The sequence below is a fragment of the Opisthocomus hoazin genome, chromosome 9 (assembly GCF_030867145.1).
Source record: "Opisthocomus hoazin isolate bOpiHoa1 chromosome 9, bOpiHoa1.hap1, whole genome shotgun sequence".
Lineage (NCBI taxonomy): Eukaryota > Metazoa > Chordata > Aves > Opisthocomiformes > Opisthocomidae > Opisthocomus > Opisthocomus hoazin.
In genome coordinates this window covers 22725889-22751222 of record NC_134422.1, presented here as the reverse complement: position 1 = coordinate 22751222, position 25334 = coordinate 22725889, and the positions used below count along the sequence as shown (strand labels likewise).

General features: G+C 41.7%; 1 protein-coding gene across 3 annotated transcripts in view; it reads left to right on the top strand.

Moving 5' to 3' along the window:
• Nucleotides 1-25163, top strand: part of ABCB11 (ATP binding cassette subfamily B member 11) — a 50801-nt gene extending 25638 nt beyond the window's left edge. Inside the window, exons 13-28 of one of the 3 annotated variants that reach the window (XM_075431179.1) lie at nt 608-733; nt 1531-1734; nt 3003-3173; nt 3531-3732; nt 4464-4542; nt 5490-5625; nt 7172-7333; nt 13725-13829; nt 13928-14089; nt 16221-16424; nt 19719-19960; nt 20055-20211; nt 21243-21440; nt 22248-22454; nt 23307-23453; nt 24196-25163. In XM_075431179.1, coding sequence (XP_075287294.1) covers nt 608-733; nt 1531-1734; nt 3003-3173; nt 3531-3732; nt 4464-4542; nt 5490-5625; nt 7172-7333; nt 13725-13829; nt 13928-14089; nt 16221-16424; nt 19719-19960; nt 20055-20211; nt 21243-21440; nt 22248-22454; nt 23307-23453; nt 24196-24396 — 2703 coding nt within the window. In that variant the 3' untranslated portion in view covers nt 24397-25163. Of the gene's footprint in view, nt 1-607; nt 734-1530; nt 1735-3002; nt 3174-3530; nt 3733-4463; nt 4543-5489; nt 5626-7171; nt 7334-10071; nt 13830-13927; nt 14090-16220; nt 16425-19718; nt 19961-20054; nt 20212-21242; nt 21441-22247; nt 22455-23306; nt 23454-24195 lie in introns of those variants that run through there. The other 2 variants (XM_075431180.1, XM_075431181.1) reach the window with 2 other exon arrangements.
• The last annotated feature ends 171 nt before the right edge of the window (nt 25164-25334 follow it).

Below are 25334 nucleotides of genomic sequence, written 5' to 3'. Positions count from 1 at the left end.
GTGTGCTAGGATAGGGCACAAAGCAATAAGCTGAATCGTGCAAGGAGATTTTATAAAACTCTTCCACCACCCTAGGGATGTGTCATGTGACCCATTAAAATGCTAGGAAAACGTGCAGGAGCTGTATACACCATTAATTCTCTACTGCTGTGTGTGAATTGACAAATTCTCCTTGGAAAAGTAAATTATTGGACAATATAATATTGAAGTATCAGATTTTTCTTCATAATTTCACTGTTACGTTCTTAATATTTATGCTTGAGCAGGCATTCATAATAAACATGCAGTGTTGTTTAAAGGGGATTTATTGCCAAGTTCTCTGACAGTATTTATTTGACTAGTTCTTAGTGATGAACAACAGGAACAAACAACGATCAAAATCTGCCTGCCTGTCATGGAAAACACTGCTCTGCATTTATAAACTCTTCAAACAGTGTAAAAATGTTTGGCTTTCTTTTTCCTCCTTCTTCATAATATTTTTCTGAATTTTGTAAAATTGCTTTGAATCTCCATTTTAAGATACAGAATATACCCACTTGGTATATTCACATACGACTGTGAGAGAATTCGAATGGATAGATTCTGTTTCTTTTTTTTCCCTGTCCAGATTTTGGATAACCTTAATATGGTTATTAAAGCAGGGGAGACAACAGCTTTTGTTGGAGCTAGTGGAGCTGGAAAAAGTACAACAATACAGCTCATCCAGCGTTTCTATGACCCGACTGATGGCATGGTGAGTGTACCAATCTAGAATGTGTCTCTCTAGCCTTAGGGAATTGAAAGAATGACACTGTTTCTTCTCCAAGGTGGGAAGGAAGACTCCTAACTTTTTTTCTTTTTTTTTTTTTAAATCAGCTAAATATCCTCTTGTGCATTTCAGGGGAATGCTGAACAGTCTTATAAAAAATAATTATGTGAAAGAGAAAAACCATTAGGAGAAAATAAAAATTCAGTGCTAAATCTGAGTACAAACTATACCTATAGATACAATAATTGAGGAGTGACAAATCATTTTCCATTCTGGAGAACACAGTATTGAACATTTAATCATTATCCCATAATATTGCTTTAGTATATGCAATTATCATTTAGTAATGGATTGGCTAAGAATATGAATTACATCTATTAACAGTCTCATTCCATTTATATGTTCCTAGTTGGCACAAATCACATACATGGTGACCTGTATTTGAATGTATAAAGACAAAGAATCAATTTATAGTAAGCATATAACCGTGATTTTGATGATTACTTTCCACCTGGTTTTATTTCTGAGGCCAAGGACAAAGAGGTATTGGAAAATGAAATCAAAGAGCACAACTCCTAGGCCCAAGAACTAGCATATACTACTGCTACTGCAGTGCATTCTTTTATGTATGAAAGTTGGTTTTTACGCTGGTCATGGAAACACAGCATCACAGGCCTTTCATTTCCATTGTGTCTTTTTTTGTCTCTGAACTGGAGGAGATGATCTCCCTGACTTTTTTTTTCTTTTTTTTTTTGTGTCAATGTTTTAATTGGCTTCTGTAGATTACCCTGGATGGCCATGACATTCGTTCCCTTAATATCCAGTGGCTACGATCACAGATTGGTATTGTTGAACAAGAGCCAGTGCTGTTTGCCACCACGATTGCAGAAAACATTCGCTATGGTCGGGATGAGGCTACCATGGAAGACATAATCAAAGCAGCCAAACAGGCCAATGCCTACAATTTCATCATGGACTTGCCACAGGTGCGCTGTGCCTTTTAAAATGTTTGGCAGAATCTGACAGAAAAATAGAGAATCCTTTTGTCCTTTCCCTCATGAAGCCATTTTTGCTCAGGTGGAAGGGCAGAAGATTAATATAGATAGTAGGCAGCAACCGTTCCTTTGACCAGAGTTAATTAGGTCTTACTGCATGTATGTCACCAAGTTTAAAAAAAAAACAACACCCTCCCCCCCCCAAAACATGAAGAATTAGTTCCTCAGGAATCATATGCACAGCATTCAATGTCATGGTACTTATCATAGCATGATTTTAAGATATGTATTTTTCATGCTGTGGACATCTGTTTCTGCTTAGGCTAAAAGCAGTTTAGAGTCCTGACTCTCAATAGCCAACATCTGTTTTTGAGCAGTCTGTACTGATCTTCACAACCTCATCTCCTTGTATGAACTTTGTAAGTTAGCTGGAGGTTCCCTCTTCCTCGGTTCCCTCCCTTATGATGATAGGGCTTTGATCAGTCCTATGGTATCCTCCTTACAAAGCCCATCTTTGATAGTACTGAGCTGTTTACTTTTCTAGAATGTTATTTTGCCCAGTAGCTTCTCAAAGTGACATGTTACAACAATGAACCTGATTGACAGGATTCTAGTACCATTGACTAATGTCAGTACCTACTTTTTATCCTTCATCTATGCATTTCCAGGCTTCCAGGAAACTATTCATAGAAAGGCTGTGTAAAGGCCCCTGTTTATTTCCTGGAAATGAAGAAATAAACACGATTTGGCTCTAGGTGAATAAAATTACTCTGGCTCTTAAGATGCTACACTTTATGTGTTTATTTAATTCTCTACCTGAACCTGGTACCACCAGAATATGATGTCCACGAATAACAGACACAGTGTTCATGAGTCACAGGCCATCAGCAGACAAGTCCAGCTCTGTGGAAAGTTTGCTGGTGAGTCATCTGACGGAGAGTGGGCAGGTGTTTCCTCTCCATTTCAGCTTTTGCTGATTTTGAGCCAAACCGGAACATTTCACCTTTTTATCAGTACATGTTTTTGGCTTGGGGTTGGAACCCCAGTTCAGGCAAAATGATGTTGTTCATTATGAAGGAAGTTATTTCATCAGCTCTGCTTTGAATCTGGTGCACTAACAATGTTTTTGCCTTTCAAAGACAATAATTTTTTAAGTGTACTCCCAGGACAAATCTGAGAGACATTTTACTCATGTCTTCACCAGAAGCTTAACAGACCCTTTTGTTACTTGTTTCATTTAAATTTTTTCCTTCACACAGCAATTTGACACTCATGTTGGAGAGGGTGGAAGCCAGATGAGTGGAGGTCAAAAACAGAGAATAGCTATTGCTCGAGCTCTTGTGCGAAACCCGAAAATCCTGCTTCTGGATATGGCTACGTCAGCACTTGATAATGAAAGTGAAGCTACTGTCCAAGAAGCACTTCATAAGGTTTGCTATAGCATGGCATAAATCAGACTTAAAAGGGCAGAAATTATTTTTACTGCACTCTGCAGAGGGTGCTGCTGAATTTCAACAAAGCAGTAAGAAGCTTTTCTTCATAGCTGTTTCATATGCACATGTAGAACCTTAGTATTATTGACAGAAAATATTTTTTTCATACATTGGGACCATAACAGAAATCTGTAGCTCCCTTTGCTCAGAAACAGATGCTCACCTGTGGGCTATGGATGGAGATCAAGTCAGTCAGTTGAAACCACTAGAAAGACTCCTGTTGATTTGACCATAACACGGGTTCTAAGCATTTCTGTTCGCTGTCCTGGGAATGGGGCTGTTGTTCCCTGTCAGGCTCGCCTTGGCCGCACAGCAATCTCGATAGCTCACCGCCTGTCAGCCATCAAAGCTGCCGATGTCATTGTTGGGTTTGAGCATGGAAGGGCTGTGGAGAGAGGAACTCACGAGGAACTCTTGAAGAGGAAAGGGGTTTATTTCATGCTGGTGACCTTGCAAAGCAAAGGAGACACAGCACTTAACAGAAAAGCATCGGAAAGTAAGCATTTTATTTTCTTTCTTAAAATAATGTAAAATTCCACAGAATGCAGATTTATTTTTTTTTTAGTGGGGGCTAGCTGCTTCTCTTTTTTTCTTCTGCCTTTATGGCTGAATTTTAGCATGCATGGAAGTAATACATTGATAGCCCTGGCCAAAGTGTTTTTACTGCATATGCTCTAAATGACCTTCTTAATTTAGATCTGCCCTGAAACATTAATCCTGACCTGCAATACCCATCATTTTATAGCTCCAGTTATTGCTGACAGTCCAGTCCTGCTGCATCTGAAATGCAAGCAAATTACAGAGTAATTCAGTAGCAGCTGAAACCACTCTATTTGTTTTATTGAAGGCACATTTGAATCAAAACTTCTTGAAATGGAGATCTAATACAATAATCTGTTGTATTATTGTGAAGCATCATACCTTGGATATGATTATCTTAAAACAAGGGAGCAATTACAGTGCTAAAATAGGGGAACAGCCTTTAGCAGTCACTTCCCAAGTGAGATGGTCCTTTGGTTAGTATTCAGTTAACTTCATCATGTCAAATACAAATAGAAAACTTGTGGTACGTGTAGGTTGAGTAGCAAGGTTGTATTACCTTTTTTGCCTTCTACAATGTATTCCAGTTATGACTTCAAGACACTGCACGTTTTTGCAGAGCCACAGTGGACTTAGGCTGTGTTCATTTTAGCACAAACTGAGAGCTCTATATGCTACATTTTACAGCTGCAGAAAATAATGTGGTTGAGCCAAATCTTGAGAAAGTCCAGTCATTCAGCAGAGGAAGCTATCGGGCCGGTTTGCGGTGAGTCTTAAAAATGATTGTAAATCTTCATATGTTTCCAGATCTCTGTACTTCGTCCCACTATTCCAAAATCCCAATAGGGTTAATGAATCACTTCTGTGTATGTTGCATAAAAGAGGGTGGAAGGGCTGCAAGCATTTTACTAAGAGTTCACTTGGAAAGAAATAGTTTGGGTAATATGTTACTGATTGAAAGCCCATGGATAAATGGAAGACTCTTAATTTTACTCCTCTTCCTATCCATACTACCTTCTCTCCAATTCTGGTTTACTGCATTAGTGTTCCATTTTTAACATTACTAGCGTACAGCCATGTATTTGTTTTACCTAATGTGCTTTCAGTCCAGTCACTTGAAAAATAACTTGCTGTGCAATTACTTGAGAAATCAATGCAATGTACAAGGACATTTTTATTATCGCTTCTACCTGATGAAAGTTAAAGCATTTTACAAGCCAGACTGTCTTGTAGCTGGACACTCATTTCTTTCAGGCAAGTCCATTTCAGACATATACAAGTAAGTACATGTCTCCTACATTAAAGGGTTTTGTTTTGTCAGAGATAGAGGTGAATTGTTTCAGCATCCTGTTTTTCTGGACTGAATTACTTCATAGTGGTAACGGTGAGTTGACTTGGTGTCTTAAAAGCTTGTGCAAATATAGTAGGATACATCTCCATTTTGCTTAACACATACGTAGTGCAGGGTACATATGAGACAACATCTGAGTGGTGGGGGTGGAATACAATTTTGAAGAGTATTTGTCCCTGTTGTGGGATATTTTCTTCTCAACAAGTTGAAAGAACATAAAAAAAAAAAGAAAAAGTCCATGGGGTTCTTATGATCTGCTTCAGTGAATCCTGATTTAGTTGACATGAAAACTGCACCTGCTTTGCAAGCCAGTATTGTGTTACTGAGCTGTGAATTAAAAAACATTTCTGTTCTCTTCACAGAGCTTCACTTCGGCAGCGCTCCAGATCTCAGCTCTCTAATGTGGTCCCTGACCCTCCATTATCCGTTGCAAGAGATCATGCAGAGTCTATGTATAATATGCCTTCTTATGAAGAAGATGATGGACAAGCAAAAAAGGTCAGGTCCAATAGTTTGTTAGTAAATTTTAAACTGAACAGGTTGTATTACTTGGTGATAATAACCTGTAGGTATGTGCCTCTGTTATAGGAGTTGCTGGCAGCTACATCTTCTTGGATTGATCCTTTTCTCTATTTAATAAAACCACAGCTTCAGTTCTTATCCTCTTTGTAAACCCTAGGCTGCATTTTGATGGCTGTTATGCTTATTGGTCCATATAAAACTTCTAGCAGAGCATGACCTTTTGGTAAATTGATATATGTTGTAGATTAAGTTGAAAAAGGTATACTCATAAAAGCTGAATCAACTGACATAAAGCAAAATTCTCAGTCTGTGAAATGTAATAGCCAATCAGTGATACAAATGATACTGCTTCTTGTTCAATAGAGAGTAAATTCACTTTTTTCTCAAAATCATCTGGAGATTTGAGTACAGAGAGACCCTCACTGCAACCTAACCCAGAGTCCTTTCACTGACAGTGTCCTCATGCAATCAACTAGCATAGAAAACAAAGACAGCATGCCTTAACACAGAATATGTAGAAATATACACAGTGGGTTTCCAAAGTCCTTATGAAGCTCCCTGCAATAATTTGCTTGGCTACAGTTGTTCAGTGCAGAGAGCAGAATTTAGAAGTCACTGTTCTTGCTACTGCTAAGCCTGCTCTGTGGGTAGGAGGCTTTAGTGCTGTCCCTCTGGCATTACCTCAGAAGGAAGAGAAAATACAAGATGCTTCTACCCCTTCATCCTTGCACATTTCCAGCAGATAGATAGGTCTTCACAGGGTCTGTTTTGTCTGGGCGTTTCCAGCCATGTGAACTGAGGGAGAAGAGCAGGGCTCAGCACACTGAGTGTTACAAAAATTCTGCACAAATCAAACTGCAGGGTAAGTTATAATTTGATGATGAATATTCTGCTCTCACTGGGAATAATTATGGGAATTCAGCACATAGTCTGGGGATGTTTCACAGAAGGAGGCGTAATTAGCGTGTACAAGGCCTGAATCCAGCTATCACTCTGAGATCTCGCTTGTTTTAATTATACACCATACCTGTTAATTTGATGCAGAGTCTGTGTGTTCACCCACAATACTTTAAAATAATATTTAAGAAGATTCCATGAGTGACACAAAAATGCGCTTGTGAGGAAGGAGTTTAAATTTTGGCACTGGGTATTGCATCACACCTCACCTGGAGGCAGCAAAAAGGGAACAGCCTGAGTTTCAGTGGCAGAAAATCTTAAACTGGTCATAATCAACCTCTTAAGCTGGAATCAGTAGAGCTGCACAAGGCATGAATCTCTCTCTCCTTCTCCAGGGACAATGAAGGTAGTCATGTATGTAACCTCTTGTGACTCCCCAGCCCTACAAAAGACCTCCATACAGCAGCCAAGACACATCACTGTCCCTTCCTGTGCAAAGCTAGACCAGCTGTTTGAGCACTAGATGGCCACTTTACGGATCATGCTAATTATTTTATCTCATTGTCAAACGGAGGACATCACTAGGGGAGTGCATTTGCTTCATAAACCCAACCTGTTTTTTCAGGACTCTGTTGTTGTGGAGGAAGATGTCAAGCCTGTGTCATTTACTAGGATTCTGAAATACAACGCCTCTGAATGGCCATACATGGTGTTTGGATCTCTGTCAGCAGCTGTGAATGGAGCAGTCAATCCACTCTACGCTTTGTTATTCAGTCAGATTCTTGGGGTATGTTATGCTAACATTTTAAAGTGTGTTTTAGCTCTGAAGCAGAGGAGAGTGAATGTATGATGCAGAACTTGACATGTTTTGGGCAAATCTTTGGATCTCATCAAGTAAATGGGGTTAGCCTTCTTGCCTATAAACAATTATTCAGTAGATATATTTATATCACTGTCATCGCACTATCATTTGAGCTCTTTGAATGGGTAGGCTTATTAGCATCTGTCATGTGTTCTTCATTATCTCTCTTGTTCGCTTACCAGGAACTGTTGGGAGTGGGTTTCTAAACTTGCATACAGTTTATTTTAGATGAGACAAGATGTACTTCATGTGCAGGTGCTGTGGAGAGAGAGACATGCAGAGGTCCTTCCCTGCAGAATTTTCTTCTACAGACTTGGCCAAGCCTTTGAGAAAGCTATTGGATCAGGTCTAAAAAATACTTCACTTACTTTGTTCATATATTTCTGCCTGCTCCCTGTAGAATGCCCAGGGAGAGGTAGATAATGGTAACAGGGTTCATAGCTGCTAGCAAAAAGTAGACTTTTATCAACAAGTTTGGAAAACAAGCAGGAGACAGGAGTACACTTTAAACGTTGGCATTCAGTAAAGGATGCATTAGCATCAAAATCCACAGCCTCGCTTGAAACTTCTCAAAAGTTCAGCCTGGACTGTTTTTTCCTTCAAAAACTTGCCATAATCGAAAGAGGATGCTTCCCATTTTGTAAAACAGCTTTTTGGGGAAACATATGCCAAGTTAGTGGGAAACTGGAGAGCTGCCTGAAGAAATTTAGTGCTGCTCTAACTAATGCCTAGGAAAATGTCCTAAATCTTCAAGAATTAGGGGACAGAGAAAATTCCTCTGTTAATGCTGTTTGTTACTGGGTAAAGGAATGAGACATTCACTGGTAAGAAAATGGGAATGCCGCTATCATTTTGTGGTTTGGGTACTGTCGCGTTAATTTGGCAGAAAATAAAACCCCTTGCTTTCTAACGCTATTCACCGAAGTGAGAGGCTAGGTGCGGCTAAGTTTAAATTCTGAGTGATGTCCAATTTCCCACTACCAGTCCAGTCGCATTTAATATGTATATTAAACTACCATGATTCTGGATACACTAATAGCAGTCTGCACCTTCAGTCCAGTCGTGCTCATGAACTAGCACGGCCGCATTTGGTCGCGTTCAGTGAGAAACTGGGACAACTGGCTACTGAAACAGTGCAGTTTTATTTCTGCAACAGGTATATATGTTTTTTGAATTGCTGGTGATAGTGACTGTCTGCAAGAAAGCACGTGCAAATATAAAACACGTGAAAAGGTTATAAATAATACAGCCTGGCTATAAACATTAGGGAGTAACTATTCCCAAGAAAAGCGCTTAGTTTAAGTCTCACCCAAGGTGTCCCAAGGGGGGGAGAAGCAAGGCTCATCCCGTCGGCCAATCCTGGTTGTCGGAGGCAGTCTGAGGTGGAGTTTCCCTTGACTTGCTCACGTTGTTATCTTCTTTTTCTCTGAAGATCTACAGTGTTATCTTCTTCTCAGAAAATCCCCCATTTCCCTGGTTATTTTTATATTCTTTCTACCTTTAAGGTGGAGTTTGAGTGACTGTAGTCATACATATTTTTTATCATGATTGGTGTAAAATTCTCTCGCTTCACATTTAAAGGTATAGTTTACGAAAAATCGAGAGCGCAGACTCGAAGAGGGGTGGTCGCACCTCAGAGGGGGGTAGCCTTCGGGATGGAGGTGTGTTTTGGCATTAAAATGATATTAAAATGAGCAAAGTTCACGAGAGGATAGCACTTTGGCAAGGTTTCAAAAACCTGTTGGCTCAGGGGGCCAGATGAGCTGCTTGTCAGTTCTAGAGGACCATTTCTTCCCGCTTTATCATCACGGAGCAGGGCCACGGAGTCTCCACTCTGTTCCATCCTCTATGGTACATTGCAGGGAGTTGCTGTGTGAGTGGATTCCTCGCATGCCTGCTGCAGCTGTGTCCCATCCTCAGAGCTCCTTTTGATTTCATGCTTTTCCTCAATGGGTGAACACTGCTACGTTTTTCATATAAACCTTAATTTTCAGATGTAAGAGCTTAATTTTACTAATAATTCCACAGGTACCTGCCTGAGATAGGATAAAACTTATGTTGTTTTTCCCACTTACTTGTTTAGGTCATGGTAGGTACATCTGTGTGCAAAGAATATCTGACCTAAAGGGCAGACACTCTTCTAGAAACTGGAGGTGCAAAACCTTTCAGGCAGGAAAGAGTGAGTGAGTGAATGAATGAATGAATGCCTCAGCATCTGAGCTACTGATTAGAAAAGGGTTGAGAAAATGCTCCTAATAGCAGTGCCAGCAATCTTTGAAACAAAAATTGACCTTTTGCTGTTGGTTTGTTCTTTTTTTTTTTTTGGGGGGGGGGGGGTGGGCAGGAGGTGGTGGTAGTATGTTTGTTTTGTCTTAAACGTTTCTCTCTGGGAAGTTACTCTGGACTTTGAATCACATTTACTTGCTCCTCGATGTTTACTAGCTGACATCCAGGCAGGGGCAGAGCAAAAGATGTTCCAGTCCCTGTTGATCCACTTAGTGGCTCCTGGCCAATGTGCTTCGCCTTTTAGCCATAGGTGTACCATCTCCAAACACTTTTTGAGTAGACCTCATGCCAAGGACTGTGGCTTTCACTGGACAGTAGGTGAGACATTGCTATGTGCGTTCCACAATGACTCTAACCTTTCATTCCTTTTGAGACAGGTTTTCTAGACACTGGAAGGGCTGACGTCATCCTGCAAGATGTTAAAAGCCTTTATTGCCAAGGATTAATTCCTTCGCTTGAAGGTCTCAGTCGATCAAGGGAGAGAGGCTGCAACAAAAAACAAGCCATAATGAACATGAGCAAAGTCCAACATCTGTGTTTCGTTATTCATAAACTTAAAACATTTCTGCCTGGTGCCAAGGCAGTCAGGCAGATGGAATATGCATCTGCTTTCCAAGCTGTCTGAATATCTGCCATGATGTTGTGACAGACACGTGGCCTTGTACTCTGGGACCAATATTCTGGGGAAGTGAGGGGAAAAATCCCCACAGCTAAGAAATGAAAGGATAAATTTAGCAAAGTCTGCCCTGAAGGTTCTCGGCAATTGATCCCAAAAAGTGAATGAAGAACTGGGTAAGACTAGATATGTCTTCTGATCAGTGCAGATGTGAAGTGTACCTTTGGAACAAATTTCTCAGTAGTTTCTTTTTACTATGTTTTGGTTCCCACTGTGGAACTGTCTCAGAGTATGAGAAATGGATCCTTGCCAGTGTAACTCAACTGGAAGATGTGCTCCAACTGCTATTGGGCATGTAGCCCATGGCTGCAGATAAAAGATAGTCCACACCAAAACTCTTGAAACTTGTATAATCTGAGCATGGACACCTCAGGAACAACTCTTCCCTTTTATATACCTGATGGTATTGTCCATGCTACCTGTTACTGTAATCAGTGTTATTTTTCTGAATCAAGAACATAGGTTAAAACCATAGCTGAGCATGTTAGGATAGCTGCAGAATGGGATAGTTCAGTTTTACAGGACAGATTTGCAAGGGGAAAAAGAATCCTCTGTTTGCCATACAGAGATCTCTTCCCAACTAATGTTATCCACATTTCCTTCTGTATGAAAGGACTATGAAGTGCTATTGCTCTCAGTTTAGGGAGAGTGTAAGCACGTACTTCACCCCATTGCTTTTCTTGAGTTGGGATGCTTCCCTGAATTTAGAGCTTGTAATAGGAATCCCAGACTGACCAGTAAGTGGTTTCACCAGAAACCCTCAAGGTGTCTTGCAGACATTGCAGTTCTCTCAGCCTTTATCTAGGAGCAACGGAGAGCCTGGCCACAGGAACTGGGAAGGCCTTTCACAATGTATGTCTTGCATAAAACAAGGGAACCACTTTGAATATGGGTGATATGGACAGAACAAAGCTTAAAGCAAAAGCTTAAAACAAAGGCTCACAGCGCTCTTCCTTTTCATGAGCACCTTTCATAAGCATGGATACGGTTCTAGCCTCCCTGAAATCAGGAACCGTGTTGCCTTTGACTTTCTTGAAATGAAGACTCCTACTTAACCTTGCCTACCATCAAGCCATACAGAAGCAATGAACCAAAGTGTATTTATAACAAGCATAAATACTTACTGTGACTCACTGTAGGTTGCTAGGGCAAGTGTTTATCTCTTTAATGCTCAGTCTTGTATTTGATGTTTTTTCACTTGACTAGAGAGAAAAATTTCATAGTGTGAAAAGAAAAAATGTTAAGATCAACCCATATATGGGGCCATCCCAGTGTTTCGGGAAGACTCTGCAGAGAAGGCATGCAAATCATTTGTGAAAAAGCCATGAACCCCTCTGGAGAGTAGTGTTTTTATCCCAGTTCACAACTGTATATTTATTATGATCCATCACACACTCTGTTTATCATACTGTTTATTAATATTACTCATTAGAATTCCTATTCATTTCAACAGAGATTTTGCTGGTGTTTTTTCACATGAGAAAGTACCACAGCACTGTAGTTAACATGACATACGTGTTAACAAATGTTCACAATGATGAGCAGTTAGTTATTCCCCTGGTTATGTTTTAGGCTAGCTATGCATGTGGCATGACCCCTACTACGAAGTGCATTCTCCCTTTCATGTCTAGATATTACATGCCGTGATGATACAGAAAATGCCATCAGAGCAATTCTAAAATCCAGAATTGTCATAGGACACAGTTTATGCATGCACTGAGTTCACCTTGTATCTCATTCACTCCAAGTGTTCGACTAGAATATTTCCTACAGAAAAAACAAAAAACCAAACAAAACCCAGTGGTATCTTTTTTAGATACATAAGTTACAAAGATACATGAAATCTGCTCAAGCCTCTTCAATTCAGAATCAAACATGAATTACTGAATGTACAGCAGATTTCACTAAGAGGATAGAAACAGCAGCAGATCATTATATATGTTTTGTTCCTATTATGACTGATTAAATCATACCTGGTGATTTCTTTTTTAAACAAAGATTAATCTAAGCAAGTAGTATGCCTTGCTACTGATAAGAGAGCATAGCATTGGAACAGCTCTTAGCTTGAAACACTAAGTGCTGGTTTGATATTGTAATTTTGGATTTTGCAGGATTTATTTTGTTGCCAAGGTACTGATGTACAAAGTTAAAATACTTTCAGTGGGATTCCAACTAGACAACAGCTATGTCTTTTGCTCAAAGTCATGCTCTGTTTCCTCCCTGTTACTTTGATGCACAGCTCATTTTGAACTGTAAATAATTTGGGTTGACCTTCTAAGGCTAGTAGTTATTTTTGTGGAATTTTTACATTTTGCAGCTGTAATGAAAATTCCTTCTTCTCTTTCTACTGTTAAATACTTACCTAGAAGAATTTAAGCTGGTTTTGATATAAGTAAAAGTTGAATGCACAAGTTATTTTTAATTACAGCTTACAGATAACAGGTTGAGAGATTAGTTAATTGAGAGTAATTTTTACCTGTGAAATTCAATTAGAATTAATTTAAGGTTACTAGAGAAGTACAAACATGAGCTGTGCCTTATACTTGCAAGTAGCAGAAGTAGTTTCACAACTTCAGGTAGGTTAACTGACCTGCACATCAGCTGCTCTGACTGAAAGGAATTGGTAAAGGATGGTTACTTAGATTTGGACCACTACTTCAGCAGCAGCTGGTAACGCTGGCAGGTGTTGAAAAAGGCCAGATACGAAGAACAAGGGGCAAAAGGAAAATACCATGGAGACTGGAGCAGAATGGGGTGGAGGGGCTCTAAGCACTAATGCTTTTTCTCAAGTACGCAGCAATAAGCAAATAGCTCATATCCACACTCGCTCAGCAAAAGACAATAGGTTCCTCTTGAAGCCTACCTATAGCAATTACAGTATCCGTTAGTGTTGTGCAAGGAAAGTCATGCTGGGGTATAATTATTTACACAGACTTCATTTTGTATGGCCCAATTGTCATAGATTAGAGTGGAGGTAAGGGAGCTGCTGCGCTGTTGCTTTGTTGCTATGCTGTTTATTTCATTCGTGTTTTCTGGTTACCACACTGGATCTTGTTTAGAGTAGGGGGATGATTGACATTGTAACTAGGGATGGGCAACAAGTGATAGCAATATGTGCAGACACCGAGTATAACGGACTTGTTGTTTAACAGGAGCAAAAAGCATTATGTGGCACCCAGGCTCACCTTAGGAAAAGTAAGGAAAGGGGCCTTTGCAAGGGGTGAGGGAGAGCTCTGTGTCCTGGCTTTGGATCTAGGGTGGGCTTCTGCACTGGGCAATAGCAAGTCATGAATAAACTTCATGCACGGCAAAACCGACACTTCTAATATGATGCCACCCATTTTTTTTTCAAAGACCTTCTCCATTCTTGATGAAGAAGAACAAAGAATCCAGATCAATGGTGTCTGCCTGCTCTTTGTCTTTATTGGAATTCTTTCATTTCTCACACAGTTTCTACAGGTAATAGCAGTCCAATACGAGTAAATTTTGTTTCTGATCCCTTACTCTGTGTGTATCTTTTTCTGTACAATATTTGTATTTATTCTTATGCACCCCAGGGATACACCTTTGCCAAGTCTGGTGAGCTGCTTACAAGACGGTTAAGGAAAATTGGTTTCCAGGCTATGCTGGGGCAAGACATTGGTTGGTTTGATGACCGGAAGAACAGCCCTGGTGCTTTGACTACCAGGCTGGCAACAGATGCCTCACAGGTCCAAGGGGTAAGGCCCAGCAGCTGAAGAATGGTATAATAGAAGCACTGATTGAAGGCCTATTTTGGCACATTGTCACAGAAATTAGCTAGCATGCAGCCAGCGAGGTCAGTGTAGATCAGGCCTTCGTCAGTCAATTAAACTATTTCTATTTATCACAGACTGTCAATGTGGAACTATTATCATTGTGTTTACCTAAAAGCACAAATAGGGTCACAATTTACTGCCCATTATTCCTGCCAGTATTACCAGAACAAGAACACAAAAATCAGTAAAATACCAACTATCAATGGAACCGGAAGGAACACCCAGTGCAGAAGTCTTATTTTTTTTTATTTTTTTCTGGAGGTGAATTAGCTTTTTGCTACAATGCTTAAGTGTTTATTACAAAAACACGTCAGACTAGTATTTCAGTGACATTCGTCACTGATCATGTTTTCAAGTTTTCAGCATGGCATTGTGCTTGTTGTGACAGTTTTGATTTAAACTGACAGTCCGTTTGAAAAAATAGTTTACAATATGGGCTGGTGCTCCAGCCGGGGGATCATGCAGCCAGCTTTAGTGTGACTTTATTTGGGAAAGTGAACCACTAACTCCGTGTGTTGTGCCCCCCAGGGGGTGAGGGTTAAATCCTGCTGAGCTCTAATTGTTACCTATCTGAATGGGTGCTTTGGCAGAAGTGAGTCAGATGCCATTTTACTTGGCTCCAATGCAAGCAATTTTCTAGAAATGAAGAAGGAAACATACAGATTTCTTTGTTATAAAAATTGTCCTGTTTCAGCTTGACTGAAGATGGCAGGTTATTTTTTTAAAAACTGTTAATGGAGGTTTTAAGAATTTAAGAGACAAATGAGAGAAGAGGTTCCCAAAACCCGTCAGCAGCAATTTCTGCAGAGTCAGAGAAACCAGCTGCAAACCTTTTCAGCCCCTACCGGCACTTATAGGACTTATTTTAATTGAACTAACAAACTTGTAAAACACTGACTGAACCATTTAATAGCTTCCTAAGGGACATCTGTGTTCTAAGCACTTGTAGAGCAGTGGGGCACAATCATTCAACCCACAGCTCCGGAAGAAAAAAACCAGAACTTCTTGAGCTGCAGTGTCCCCTGCCTTTTACTGCCTGACGCAGAGCTTAGCCAACTGCTGCTGCTGCAGAGCCAGCTGAGGTGAGAAGATGCACGCAAATGCCCAGGCTCTGAAAATGTCTACATCGGCACCAGGAGTAAGAAGTGGACTCTTGGAGTGTGTGTGTGGGGGGGGGCTGTCAGAGCTGCAGGGTCCAGGTTAAGAGCAGCCCTACAGCTGCTCCTTTTGGCAGCCTCTGCAGAGCTGGGAGGTGTACCTTCCACGTGGCCAGGCCCGAGGCACCATGCCCTCTGCTACAGGTCAGAGGAGTAGGTGATGAGCATTTTGTGCTGCAAGGTCACGTCCTGCAAATGAACTCAGCTGAGAATGATCAAGGATATCAAATGTGTATTTTTTTTCAAATACATAGCAACCTAGTTCCTATCTAGGGCTGCTGTTTACTGCCATGAAAGAAAATGACTTTTGAGCAAATAAATATTACAAAGAATAGTGTCCCTGAAGTACATAAGGAGAAGATGAATGCATTCAATAAAGGTGATGTCAAAGGGGTATTTAAATTTTTTCTTTAATAAAGAGACAGGGAGAAATGCAACTTTAATTCATCCTTTCTCAGTGATGTTTCTTACTGATTTTAGCACAGCTGAGACTTTGTTGTTAATAGTTATGATGCAAAAGGGTTCTGTTTATTATTTAAATCTAGAGGGATAAACGTAGGGGCTAGGCAGAGTATTCAGACGAGTGATTCCCCAGGGAACCAAGGGAACTAATTTCAATAGCTAGATTGTCTTTCTCACAATCATTAGAAAACAATTTTCTGAGTTCTCAGTGGAAAGCTTGGTGGGCGAAAGGAATATTGGACATTTGCAGTTTTTCTAATTGGAAACAGTATATCCAAACTGGCTAAATTCCACTGCGGTCAGCAGCCACTGGTGCCTTATGGTATTTTAATAAGATTTAGAGTTTTCTGAAGTTTTACAGGAAATTTTATTTAAAGATTATTGAAATTACTATTGGAGTACAAGTCAATCTCCTCTGTTTCTTTTCTTTGAAGGCAACTGGATCGCAGATAGGAATGATTGTCAATTCCTTAACCAACATTGGGGTGGCCATGATCATTGCTTTCTACTTCAGCTGGAAACTGAGTTTAGTTATACTGTGTTTCCTGCCATTTCTGGCCTTATCTGGAGCGGTGCAGGCTAGAATGCTGACAGGATTCGCCTCTCAGGACAAGAAAGCGCTGGAAGCTACTGGACGGGTAATGTATATTTGCAGTCCCGGGTAGTTGAAAAATCAGGCATTTGGGACCACCAGTAATTCAAAAGTAATAATACTGGCAATGTTTTGCAAATAAGTTGTAATATTTCAGCTTGTCAAACCATTGAAACACCATTGGGAACTCCCTAACTTGCTGCATGGAATGTGACTGACTTTTCAATAGTTATTAGACCTAACTGGTAGACACAGACCTCTCAGCAGTCTGTTTCACCTTTGCTGGGTTTTACTGAAATACCCATTTGTTGATGCCCTGTGATTATGCTGTCCTCAGAATGCAGAGAAACTTGTTCACGTAGAAATCCTCACATCTGAGAATTCGGCACTGAACCATAGATCAGTACATGGATTGTAGAGAGAGCAGAATTGTTGCTTCAGTGGGTTCTACTTGCTTACCAGCTTCTCCATCAATGTGTGCTGCTAGATCACAAGCATAACTTTATTCTTGTGCATGGATTCTAAGGGTCAAAATTCTATCAATTCTCATTTCTCAGCTAGTATATAAATCTTTGCATTTTTTTTTTAAATTCAGATAGGCACTAACCCTTTTTCTGTTAATTTGTAACAGGAGACATAGCACTTTCTCATAATACTTTAAATTTTGCTCCATGGTGAAAACACACCTGTGTGGATATTAAACCAACCAGCTTGGGACACGAGGAAGGAATTCCCTTTCCTTGGAAAGAACGCATACAGTTTTCAGTGACCCCTGGCTAAAGCCCTCCTCCTTGTTACTCTAAATCCAGTATCACGGGTAGCAGCATCCCACGGTCAGCTGGCTGCAGGACCCTGCAAACCGCGTCACCTCAAAGGCTGGCAATAGGTTTATGTAGTTTGCACTGGCTGAGCAGGCTTCCAGTCCATGTTCCAAGCAGGGAAAAGGTAGGGACACAAGAGAAAGGGAAGTCATTTGCTCACGAGTTCAGTCCCGTGCAGCTCTGCTGCCTTTGGAACACTCAGACTTCTTTGACTTTAGTTCTGGGTCACTAAGTTCTGGCATGTGACCCAGAACCTGATGCTTTTCAAATATACCTAGTTCAACTGTGCAGACTGAACTGCATCAGAAACACAGCCGATTTAGGAGGCAGGCGGCATGAGGAAGACTACCTCAGTTTACCCTGCTCAGAGTAATGCCTGAGCCTTCTCCCCTGCTTTAGGCTGCCATGTTTCTAGCATCAGAAAAAGAAAGCTTTGCAGGCCCTCTCAAAGCCTCAGATCTTCCTTCTGAGAGCTACTTCAGCCCATCCTAAAATGACTCTTGCGGAGTTCCCACTCCTCCTGATCCTCCTTGTTCCCACATAAAAGTCCTGCCCACAAAATGTCTTACCCATCCCACCTTCCACCCTGCCCCATCGGAACCTCCCCTCTACCCAGCTGAGTTCTCAACCGTCTTCAGCCTCCTCTTGACTTTAATCTATGCAGCAAACACAGGGGCTGGAGCCCTTTGCCCCGGCGAGCTCCGCATCTGCTGGCTGGTTCCCTCCCACTGCCTGCTGCAGCTCGCTCAGCCTGCCACCCCCCTTTTTGACTTCTCCTGAAGAAGCAAATCTTCAGCTCCCGATTTCCTTTTCTGGGTGTGATTTAAAGAAGCCTGTTGTGACTGTGGGCATAGAACTTAGAAAATCATTTTGATTACACATACATGCAGACTTCGGAAATCATTTTTTTCTGAAATGCACAAAAGCTATTACGTGAATTAATATCACTTGACTGTGGTACCACTAATCAAATGAATACATTTACAGGCCACTGCTGAGCACTGTTAGGAACAATCTTCAGTCCCAGAACCCAAGGAAGAATTAAGACCTGACTAATTGCCCACATTCAGAATAGTTTAATTATTTACAAAAAGTGATAAATCAAAATACAGTCATTGAACTGACAAGGAGAGAAACTTCACTAAATAGTCAAGGCATCAGCTTTTGTTCAACAGAATGGCCCAGAGGCTGGGATGAAAAGGGCACTCAAGGCATCAGCAGTTTTGGCAATGACTGATTATGTCTGGTCTTATTTTCTAATTTATTTGCCAGCACTGCATCCCAATGCTGAATACTCTGATTTCTTTCACAGTGATTGCTCGTCAGCCACGCTCAACATAGAAAAGAACAGCCTGACCAATCCAATTCGCAGTACCTACTCACCGCTCCTTCATGTTGTGTGATAATGCAAGAGATATGACTCTCAATTTTGGCCAGGGGAAAAAAAACCTGAAATTGGATGGAATATTTTTAATTATTTATATTCAGATCTCTTCCTACATGCTGAGAACATTCATAAGCCATATACCAGACTATTGCTTCCCACAGGAAAATGTCACATTATGCAGCTGCTATCAAAGTCCAGGCAAAGTGCAGCATTTAAAACCAATTTCTTAATAACATGACTTGATAAGTGAGGTGAAATTAAGATCAAACAGTCAATTTACTTCGTAGATGAAACTGTAGTGCTATTTTTTTGGGATGGAAACCCAAATTCTGGCTGGCAACAAAACACAATATAAAGCCTACCATTAATTAAGGCTCCGGAGAGGTTTCCAACTCAGATAAAGATCATGGAGATCATCTCAGAGTTTCCTGTGTTGCATTTTTCTATGCACGTAGGTGAGCTCTTGCTTACTCTCTGGCTATGCACAAGGTAAAAATCTTGGCCATTGTGTCCCTGATGTTAGAGGAATCAAGGTGTCACCCTCCATTTATATGTTCCACCTCATCAGGCTTTTTTTGGACATAAACAAGAGAAAGAGGGAGGGTTAGCAGGTGAGGAAATGTAGTAAATTCATGTGGTTTTAATTTATGAAACAGCAGTTGGAGATAGCATCCCTTCTAACTCCTGACTATTGGTATAAATAAAACAAAGAAAATAATTGAAATCAACATCTTTAATTAATAAATGTATGCAATCAAGGAAATAACAGTGTTCCTAAAGCCATTTTTGCTTTTGCGGATGTCCCATTTATTCACATTACGTGAAATAAGTCACAAGTGAGAGCATGTGCCCGATTTCCTAAGTGTGCTTACAGTAACTTCGCTCTAGTGAAGCAGACAGAGCGTTGCTATTGAGGGTGTTAGTAGATAATTCCTTGTAGGAAAGTTTCTGTTTAGGTTGGCCGATATTTGAGCTGGTCTGTATCATCTCTGAATCAATTTATATATGGCATTAGTGGCCTGTGTTCATAAAAGAATTCTGCATTTGTGAAAGAGCACACTCTGCTTTTCCAAGTAAAAATTCGGAGCTTTTACTCCAAAAATTAGGAGCTTTCATTTTTTTCCTCCTCCAGATTTCCAGTGAAGCCCTCTCTAACATCAGGACTGTAGCTGGCATAGGGAAAGAGAAAACGTTTATCAACAATTTTGAGAAGCACCTGGATATGCCCTACAGAGCTGCAATCAAGAAAGCACATGTTTACGGCATCTGCTTTGGCTTTGCCCAGAGCATCGTGTTCATCGCCAACGCTGTCTCTTACAGATACGGAGGGTTTCTGGTGGACACTGAAGGACTCCACTACAGCTTTGTGTTCAGGTGAGACCTGCCTGGTGCCAGAAGCGCTGGTCTCAGCGTCGCGTTCCGTTTCCCACTGGCTTCCCAGGAGTGACCGTGTTGCCCTTCCCCGCAGGGTGATCTCTGCTATTGTGACCAGTGGAACTGCTCTGGGGAGAGCTTCCTCCTATACCCCCAACTATGCCAAAGCCAAAACATCTGCTGCACGCTTCTTTCAACTGGTTGATCGCCTTCCTAAAATCAGTGTTTACAGTGAAAAAGGGGACAAATGGGTAAGAGCGGAGATGAGTAGTTTGTGATGTCATTCAGCTCAGTATAAGCATTGAAGTTGCACTAACGATTTGTAAGTCAACGAGGATTGCTGCTTTACAGGAAGGTTATGCTGATTGTGTAATTGTTACTTGTCTTTGCTCTTTTGGAAGCACTGAGCTGTGCACTAGACAGCCAGAGAAACACTAGGTGTGGCTCTCAGGAATTTGTCAGTGTAAAACTCCTGTAAATTGAAATAGGACCAATCTGGATGACAGGCAGAACAGCACGGTTTTAATTTCTGCTCTACAGTTCACACATGAGCATGACTATCGCTCGCTTGTAATGGAGGCTTTCTTCCATTCACATCAAAGCGTTGGGGTGTTCATGCGGAGGCGAATCATCTTTGAGTTAGACAAAATGAAAATGCTCAGTTTTTGGTGAAATGAAAAGTCAGACCCATGAAATTCAAATAGTTTATTTTTCATTTAACTTTTTTCACTAGAATTAAATGAAAACTTTAAATAATTATTATGAAGTAAATACATTAAGTAATTTGCTTCAAACCATGAAAATGAAGTATCTTGATTCACTTGAGAGTTTTGTAGAACAGTTTTTTAAGAGTTCTGGGAAAATTGACCTGAATTCTTGTACTGTTTTAACGTTGCAGAGTTCAATAGATTTTTTTTTTACCAAATCCAGCTTTTTGCACAAATGTATTTGGACTATCACCAAATTTACACTTACCCAGTGTCTGTATTAAAATAAAACCCCTACCCGTTTGTAGGGCAATCCTATTTCCAGTTGATGCCTCTGACCAGTGCAGTCCGGGAAGTGTAAGCAGAGCACTAGTGCTATGGCTAACGGCTTCATCTCTAGGACAGCTACTCCAGTATGGTTTTTATCCTTTTTTCTGGGCTAATTTCACAACCACTAATGTCATATTTTAAACAAGAGATGCAAGAATGGAATCTGAGGAAGAGTTACTTTGTACTTCACAACTCAATTTTGAGTTCAACCTCATTGTACCATCTCTCTCATTTTTTTTCCCCAGGATCATTTCAAGGGAAGCATTGAATTTCTTAATTGTGAATTCACATACCCTTCTCGGCCTGATATTCAGGTCCTGAAAGGCCTCTCTGTAGCTGTTAGGCCTGGACAGACTTTGGCATTTGTTGGAAGTAGCGGCTGTGGTAAGAGCACCAGTGTTCAGCTTCTGGAGCGTTTCTATGACCCTGACAAAGGCAGTGTGGTAAGCAGAGGAAGCGTGGTGTGGGGGCTGTTGGTTTCAGCAGCGCTGCAGGGACTCTTGGCAGTGTGTCCTGCTGTGCAGCCCAGCAGTGGTGGCACGTACACGTGCAGCTTGGGGCTTCAGCTCCTTCTCGAGCAAATGTGGACTGTTCTGGCAAGTCCCGAGCGTCATCTCAGCTGTGTTCGGGCAAGACCAGAACAGCAGAAGTCTCAGGTGCACCCTCGTGCATTGCGTAGGCTGTAGGCATTTGCTCCGGTGGCTCCTGGCTGAAACCTGTGTAACACGTGGTGTGCCTTGCAGGAGCACAAGTGAAAATCAAGCCTGAATGGAGCTACAGAGAGTCTGGAACATCCCCAAACACATAGCTTCAACATGCAGCTTCTTTTTAGGCTGAGTTTGTCCAGATTTAACTTCCAGTTATTCAGTTACTGATAGTTTAAAAAGCTTTTATAGCTTTTCCTCTGATAAATACTTAACCATCTAGTTTGAGTTCTCTGTCTTTGCAAAAAAAAAAAAGGTGTGGTGATAGCTATGCCAGGAAGGCAACAAAGCATGTGCCTAACCTGAAGCAATCACATAGTTCACTTGGATTTAAGCTTAAGCAAATGGTCTGCTGTTTGGCTGGACCACAGACATACCCAGAAAATACACATCATGCACAAAGGAATCAAATATAAGCAGATTCTTCAAGTTACATTAAATTGGTTTTGTCTGCATTTTAGTAACATGGCTAAATCATTTAGTTGTGCTGTAAACTATTTGGGTTTTGCAAGCTGTTGTTTCAAGTTTTCTCCTGTTTCTTGGTAGTTAATAGATGGACACGACACCAAGAAAGTAAATGTACAGTTTCTTAGATCAAAAATCGGAATAGTGTCCCAGGAGCCCGTGCTGTTTGACTGCAGCATTGCTGATAACATTAAATACGGCAGCAACACCAAAGAGGCGACGATGGAAAAAGTTGTGGAAGCGGCCCAGCAGGCTCAGCTGCATGATTTCGTCATGTCGCTGCCTGATGTAAGTACCCGCGAGGTCTTGGCTGTGGAACTACAGAAGGCTGCTCGGTGTTCGCTGCAGCAGGAGTTGCTCCAAACCCAGCTGAAGCTGCTACACGCGTAGACCTTTTATTTACTTTTACAGCTCTAACAGTAGGAGCAAAGAGGGTGTCATGGCCATTCCTTCCCTGAGAGTTTGGGCGTGAGTTGCTGCTCGATTTTACACAGTAGGCAAATATTTATAAAACTGAAACTGGCAGTTACAGCTCTAAACTAGCGGAAAAGGGAAGATTTTTCAAAGCCATGGACAAGACAGAAGCAGCAGCACAGTTTGGCAGTCACAGTGTTCCACTGTGCCAGGAAATACGACTCCTGTTCCCAGCTGTGGGAGGTTTGCCCTGTGACTAGGGCATGATACATAGACAAAAATATTTGAAGCTGGCTACATATGTGCATTTAAGACATGTTTAAATGCACTGAAATCATATAAAAATAAATCAGAAGAACATGAATGGTGTGAATACAGTTTAGGCACCCAAACAAAACGCTTGTCAGAAAGACTTTAAATCACTTTTAGCCTCTTCTCCCCAGTCTAGGGTGAGAGGACTTCTTTTGCCTCAGACAAATCAGCCAACATCTTGCTATCAAATGTTTCTCCCAGGCCCGTCACCACCCTGCCTGGGCCCCTGGGCCGAGCACACTGCAAAGCACAGCTCGCATGCAGCACCGCTACAGTACTTCCACACTGCCAGGTTTTTTAAGGAGGAGGCAGCAATGGTCAGCTCTCGCCTCTCTCCTCCCGCTCTGCCTTCAGGCTGCGTACTGGTGTGTTGGCCTACACCTGACTAAAATTGTCCTTTTGTATATTTTTCAGAAATATGAAACTAATGTTGGGGCTCAAGGATCCCAGCTGTCTCGTGGGCAAAAACAACGCATTGCTATAGCGAGGGCCATCATACGAGATCCTAAAATCTTGTTACTGGATGAAGCTACATCTGCCTTAGACACAGAAAGTGAAAAGGTAACTGCGCAGTGATAAGCACCAAGGGAAAGTGAATACAATGGCTTACAGTGTACACTGCTGCCTTCGGCTCAACAGAGCCATCCCGATGTACTCCACTACACGACCACGTTACTCCACATTGTTAATTCAGCACTTGTACCTTTGATGCTCTTTTGCTCCAGGAAGCACAGCTATAAAACCAGCAGCCAGCTACAGGGGCTCGCAGACTGCCAGGGAGAGGCAGCACTTCCGAAATGTGCATACTAATTCCCTGGGTTTCAAAGTGTTCCGTGGGAATGTTTCACAAACATAGCTTCTGCACATTAAAAAAAAAAAAACCTAATCAAAAATGTATTCCAGCAGATGAATGGTGAAGCCTGAATAGCTAATCAAAACAGTGGTGAGGGGCCTAAGAACTTGGGCAAGGATTTGTGTGGCTTGGTTACACCCAGAGATTAGAGAAAGGTGGAAAGTTACAAACACACCCGTACTGAGGTGCCATTCAGCTTGCCAGCTGCATAAAGGCCTGCCTTGATTTCTGCTGCTGCTGTGCTTACCTGTCCCTTCTCTGTACTGCTAACAGACTGAGTTCACGACCCAGCTGGGCACATCAGTGACATAACCTTTGATTTAGCCTCATAGTCACTTGTTTACAAGTGCTGCACAATACGGTTAATTAATCTGCAGCGATCAGATTTTTCCAGCTGAGCCCTGGTTTGGTTTGCATATTTTCACTCTCCACTTTGTCTGTTGCCTTTAGACTGTGCAGGCAGCGCTGGATAAGGCCAGAGAAGGGCGTACCTGCATCGTCATTGCCCACCGCTTGTCCACCATCCAGAACGCCGACATCATCGCCGTGATGTCGCAAGGACTCATCATTGAAAGGGGCACGCATGAGGAACTGATGGCCATGGAAGGAGCTTATTATAAGCTTGTTACCACTGGAGCCCCAATTAGCTGAATTACTGTGATTCTAAATTTGAAAGATTTCTTTTCTGTAAGCAAATGCTCTGCGGTAGGTATGTGGATGTTGGCACCCCGTTCTGCTACAAAGTGTTCTACAGTGGTGTGAGAGCTGTGCTACCCTCAATGTACGCAGCTCTCTGCATCAAGCACACTCGTCAGGCACGTGCAGGGGCCTAAGCGTAGGCTGATGCGCTCAGGAAGTAGCTTAGCCCTCTGCAAAGCAAAAGAAAGCCTGAAAATGGGAAGGATCTTTGCTGGCGAGGTGGGGAATTGCCACACCTGCAGTCAGACTGCACAGCCCTGTCCTTCCTCAACCAGCAATCAAGGAAGACTCTGCTCTGGTGCTCTGGGAACTGTCTAGGTAAGCTGTGCAAATAAAAATCAGTCCCAGGAGTGATGCTGCATATCTGAAGGGATCAAATCGCCCCTAACGCTCGGTCTGCAGAGGATTACACCAGCCACCCTTACTGTGGGTGCAGAACCCCCACCCTCCGCCCCTTCGGCAGCTGGGCTGTCGGGGCAGGCACGGCTTCCACTGTGTGCGGCGGCCTCAGCACCAGCACGCCGGCGCCCAAGCCTGGCACAGCCGTGCCACTTCACCAAAACCATCAAGTACTGACAAAGAAGGCCGCCCCACACAAGTAAAGGAAGCAATCAAGAAGAGGACCAGGAGCTGGTGAGGATCATTTCCCCTACACTCACCGCGCTGATCAAAGCTGTCAAACAGATTTTGAATAGGAATAAATGCTTCAGTTAAATCAATGCACAGTCCTACAGTTAATCATCGCAGTTATTTAAATCACTTCTATTGAGACGGTGATGGATAATATGTTCTCTTTTTTTCAGATGGCAAGACAATGATAAGTATTTTTACAGAAACCATAAATAGATGCAGTAAAGGTGGGAAAAAAATTAGCCATAATTAGCTATCTG